Raw genomic sequence first — 6,000 nt, 5'->3', positions numbered from 1 at the left:
TCAATGGTTCATTATGGACTATTTTTCTGCCGCTCTTGACTGCTCTTTGGCCAGCTAGGGTTCCTATGCCTTTTCACATTCATTCCAAAACTAATTTTAGCAAAAAGATAGTTTAGCTTAGGTTACCTAAAGTTCAAACCCACTACCATGCCAATGTCAACTCAATACACAACCATTTAACCAATTCATATTTCGTGATGACTAATATAATTCTATGATTATATTATCACTCAACATGATCAAGCATATTATCAAAAATAATAATAAATCAAATAACACACAAATGACATACATAGGACCTAAACCCAAGTCCTCTCACATAATTAAGTACTCTCAACCACTTGAACTAGTACTTTTTCACGTCATACAAGTAAAAATTAAATGCCATAAAGGCTCCCACTACCCGCATTTATTGATTAATTAATTATTTAATTAATTAATTTTCACGGGTCTTACATTTCTCCTACCTTAAAAATTTTCGTCCTCGAAAATAGGACTTACTAGGAAACATGTGAGGATAAGAATTCCTCATGAGATCCTCCATCTCCCACGTCATCTCCTGGGTTGCCTCGTCCCAGAGGACCTTCACAGTTCGAATCTCCTTCCCTTTGAGTTGTTTGACTTGAGAATTCAGGATTCTCACCGGTCCAACTCCAATGGTCAGATCCTCGCGCACTTGGACATCATCCTGCTCCAGTAAATGGGTAGGATCTATAACGTACTTCCTCAACTGTGATACGTGGAAGACATTGTGCAGGTTTGCCAGATGAGGTGGCAAAGCAATCTCGTACGGCGCTGGTCCAATCCTCCTCATGATCTGGTACGGCCCGATGAACCTAGGAGTCAACTTCCTCGACTTGAGAGCTCTCCCAATTCCTGTTGTAGGTGTAACCCTGCGGAATACGTGGTCACCTGCCTCAAACTCTAGCGACCTCCTCCTCTTATCTGCATAGGATTTCTGCCGACTATGAGTTGCACGCATCCGATCCTGTATCATCTTCACCTTCTCAATGGTTTGCTGTAAGAATTCTGGTCCAAGTACGACTGACTCCCCATCTTGTTGCCAACATAAAGGAGTCCTACATCTCTGACCATACAATGCCTCGTATGGTGTCATCCCGATGCTGGAATGGTAACTATTATTATACGTGAACTCCACCAATGTACTTTCCTAGCAAGAACTTTCTTATACATGTACTTTCACACTACCACACCATATCCACTATCACAACACTATTCTAATGATAATAACAACGAAATATAATCACATGAATCAGTGGCTCTAATACCTTGTTGGGTATCAAAGTAATAACGCAAGTACTCACAAATAAAATAAAAGATGAAAATAAAAGGAACAAAACAGATAATAGGCAAAGAATGTAATTTTATTAATGAAAGAAAAATTACATATTATTCTCTCTAGTCCCAAGGAGAAAATAATAACAACCCCTCTCTCTTGGAAATAGGAAAAACAAATACAAGAAGAACCTTAAAGGAGAAACTATTTTTCTCTCTTAATTATTCTCTTAAGCAATAAAGTAAAAGGAATGAAAAGGAAAGGACTTTGGGATGTAGTCCTTAGGAAACATTAGGTTTCTTTTATAACATGAAAGGTAAGCCACAAGGTAAGTTTTCATGATGTGGGACTTCTTTTCTAATAAGATGTCCCTAGTAAAAAAAGATAGCAAAAATTAATTAAAATTTTATGAACTACTTCTCTTGAAAAAAATAATAAATCAGTTAAGCAGGTGCTAGTGATGGAAGACAAGAAAACATAACTCCATAACTTCGACATGGTTGTGTTTTTAATTTTTTTTTGTGCCCACTTATCAACTTTGTTATTCTTCCTTCCTATCATTAATGAATTAATCAAATAAATAATGTTGGCAACAAATATACAGGTCAATAATTTGTGAAACTAAAATAGAGAAGGAGAGAAATAAAATGGGAAGAAAATGTGGACATTACAAGTTTTTAAGATACAAGTAGCATATTTATAGCTACGACAGAAGTTGAAAAATGCTACCTACACTATTAGTTTTTTTTTACAATTCTTTTAGATTTTTTTTATTATAATTATTTATTATTTTTAATTATTCATGTTCACAATTTGATATTTTTAAATACTAGAATGTTGTTCAATAATATTTGAATAGTTTGAATGTTTAATTTATTTGTTTGCCAATTTATGTACGTTGATATTTTAATCTTTAACTACTGTCTTTAGTATTTATAATAATATTTCGAGAATTAAGAGTGAGCACTTTGATTCCATTATTATAAAAAATAAATCAAGTCAATACATTCTCACTGTAATACAATAAATATATAAAATAAATTACAAAAGAAAAACATTTGTTAATGAGTCAACCCACTAACCTACCAACCCTTGGTGGGTCGGACCAGGTTGCAAAATTTCTAGCTTACTAAAAGGTGAGTTGGAGTTAACTATTTTTTAGCTCAACTGTGATGAATCAACCGGTGTGAGCTGAGTTGACTCATCTTGACACCCCTAATTATATCTCTTAAAATTTAGGTTAAATTACTCTTTTGTTCCCTCTATTTGTTATGAAATTTCAATTTGGTTCTCAAGTTTTTCGTTATCTCAATTTGGTCCTCATTTTCTTAAAAATGACTCAATTTGGTCCTTACCGTTAACTTTGACCAGACAGTGTTAAAGTCAACGCCACGTGTCAATTTATGCTTTTTCTGAATTTTTTTAATATTTTAAAAAAAAATTCATTTTTTTATTTTTTACACGTGTCACTTCACAGTTGTGCTACGTGTCAAAATGACTCAATTTGGTCCCTATATTAGTTTTTAGTGTCAATTTAGTCCCAATTTTTGTAAAAATGAAGCAATATTGTTCCTCCTTAAATTGACACTCAATTTAATCTTTGTATACAACTTATGATGATATTCTTAATAAAATTGACGATTTTATTAAATATTTGTAGAAATATTTTTAAATAAGTTTTTTTTTTAGTTTTATTATTAAACAAAGTTAAATCCCAAACTTAATTTAAAAAATTTAACAATTTTGTTATTATATATAAAGGCATCAAGTGTATCATATTATACAAACTTACTGAAGATTAAAAATCAAATAACTTGTCACACATAAGTTTATGAACTAAATTTCAAGTTCAAAACAAAACCAAAATCTAATGTTTTGTATAGAATTTAAAGTTAATTTAAAATATTTATAGAAATATTTAATAAAAACGTTAATTTTAGTAAGAATATCACCATAAAATTTATAAAAAAAATAAATTTAGTTTCAATTTAAGGAAGGACAATATTACTTCATTTTTACAAAAATTGGGATTAAATTGAAATTAAAAACAAATATAGAGACCAAATTAAGTCACTTTGACACGTGATACAACTATGAAGTGACACATGTAAAAAATTAATAAAATTCAAAAAAACCAGAAATTGACATGTAGCGTTGACTTTGACCACCGTTTGGTCAAAGTTAACGGTGATGACCAAATTGAGTCATTTTTAAGAAAATGAGGACCAAATTGAGACAACGAAAAACTTGAAAATCAAACTAAAATTTCATGACAAATAAAGAGATCAAAAGAGTAATTTATCCTAAAATTTATCAATTTTTGCGCCATCTCTCTCACTCGTGTTATATAGTAAACCATTTCTCTCACTCGTGTTATACACAACATCATAAGATCTTTCAATCAACCACATTTTGTTGTTGAACTAATATTTATATCCGTCACTGGTATGTTTTTTAACAAGATTTAATATTTAATAACAAAAACTAAATTTTGTAGACCTAATTAATTTTATACATTATACTTTAAATTAAAATAATAATCATTACAATAAATGAATAATAAATAAATCATTGAAAAATCATAGATATATTTATATATATTCATTCAAATTATCATTAAATATTTTATAATATAATTTTTATTATAAATGCTATGCGTTGAAAACAAATAAATAATTTAGATGATAAAAGTTATTATTTAATAATTATAATAGAGAATTCAACATTTATTTATAATAAATAATTTAATTTTTTAAATAAATTTAATAATTAAAAATTGCTTTTTTATTTTATAAGTAATATAGTATTTTTGAAAATTATTATTTATATTTGTGTAATGAACTTTTGTAATTTAAAATTAATAGTATTTAAATTGCTTAATAATATTAATAAAATTATTTGACAATAAAAATTAAAAAATTAATCATTTAAGTGAATGTTATAAAATAATATTCAACTCATCAATAATATTTGTAGTATATATAATTAGAAGATATAATTGGTTTTAGGTATAAAATTAAATTTATAAAAGAAATAAAAATATCATAGTTATTTTTTATATTATTCAATTTTATTTTTATTATATAATATATTTACTTTTCGTAACTTAAAGCATCACATGAGGGTGCACCAAAAAGAAATGAGTTTGAAAAAAAAAATTAGAGTCACCATCATATTTTATTCTACAAAAACTATAAAAAAAATCATAAAATAACACAATGGTTTGCGAAAATCATATTTTAGATTCAGGAATCGTTTACGTGTAGGGAAGTTGTCAGTACCCTACAACGTTCTTCCGAAGAGTATTGTCAATTAAATGGGCAAAATTGATGTGATTTTCAAAAATGTTATTAATTCCCTTAAAATAAATAAAAAAACGTACAAAAGAAACAAATATATTTTTTTAGTTTTTTTGGCCCAACAAGGATTAACATTACTCCTGCGTATTTTCAATTAAAATAAAAAATTAAGGTTACGTAATTTTGTAAAAAAAAAATTAAAAAATGATTTAATTTTTTAGAAATGAATTCAAAAACGACTGACTTGTTCCTGTGCATCTTCATTAACAATGAAGATTTAGGGACCTAATAGTTCTTAAGAATATTGTTTCAGAATGATGATATTTTTAATTTTTCAAATTTTATATTTTTTGATATTTTTGAATTATTTAAAAAATTAGTATCACGCGACGCAAACGATCAAAAAGAACTCAAATTTTGAAAAGAAAATTGCTTTGGTATTTTTGAAGAAAAGAAAAGGATTAAGTACTGGGATGACGCGAATGGTCACACGAGCATTCAGATATTTAAAAATGTATTTTAATTATGTATGTGAGAAAGTGAGGTGTTAAAAAGCAAGTGAGGTGAAAGTCAAAGAACAAGTGTATAAGAATAAATTAGAGATCCAAGATTTAAAACCGTCCAAACATAAAATAAAACCAACACAGGTAAAAAATAGTAAAACTTGTGGTGTAATGAGTAATTAGTGGAGGTGTGTGGGGTGAATATGGGGTGAAGCAAGTAAAGATCAAAAAGAACACTCAAGGTGCACGCTTAGAATTTGTTGGGGTTATGAAATCTAGATTGCTTCTCCTTCTTCCTCTACTTCTAATTTGTGTTGTGAGTAGGTGTTGAAAGTGATTTGTGTGTGGGTTTGGATTCTTGGGGGATTGGGGAGGATTTTAAGAGGGTTCAAAAAGTAAAGAATGAGTGTGTTGACATTTAAAGGCATTGGGCCACTAGTCCGAGAAAAGGAGGGCATGGAAATGGGATGGTGTGAAAAGAAAATGAATGGAGTGTGAACTTTAAAAAGGGATTGGGCTTTAAAAATACAAAAACAAGCTATAAAATGAAAATATATTAAGTTAAATTAGTTGTATAAAAATCATATAAACATTTTAAAAATATTTTTGCAAAATATTCATAAAATAATAAATTTAAATGATCTTATTTTGTTTTATAAAAATAATTTTTGATATTTATGTGTTCCAACACATATATTATTTACTAGTTGTTTTAGCCCGTGCAATATACGATATTATTTTTGAGATTGATTGTAAATTATAAATATATAAGAAAGATTGTAGTTTAATGTTTCATTATAAATAAAATAAAATAAATTTAGTATAAATTAATGAATAAAATTATGAGATTAAATAAATGTAACCACAATCAACAATCTAGAAAAATGACAATGCTCTCTAA

General features: G+C 28.1%; 1 protein-coding gene across 1 annotated transcript; it reads right to left on the bottom strand.

The window, feature by feature from the left end:
• Positions 1-463: 463 nt before the first annotated feature.
• On the bottom strand, positions 464-1,117 carry LOC114163471 (uncharacterized). Its single transcript, XM_028047780.1, has one exon. It carries the CDS (start codon positions 1,115-1,117, stop codon positions 464-466), a length of 654 nt encoding a protein of 217 aa, XP_027903581.1.
• Positions 1,118-6,000: the final 4,883 nt, after the last annotated feature.

The sequence above is a fragment of the Vigna unguiculata genome, chromosome 9 (assembly GCF_037176805.1).
Source record: "Vigna unguiculata cultivar grain cowpea cultivar isolate G323 ecotype 2 chromosome 9, ASM3717680v1, whole genome shotgun sequence".
In the NCBI taxonomy this organism is placed as follows: domain Eukaryota; kingdom Viridiplantae; phylum Streptophyta; class Magnoliopsida; order Fabales; family Fabaceae; genus Vigna; species Vigna unguiculata.
Note: the sequence above shows the minus strand (reverse complement) of the source record. Positions and strands in the feature narration are given on the sequence as shown.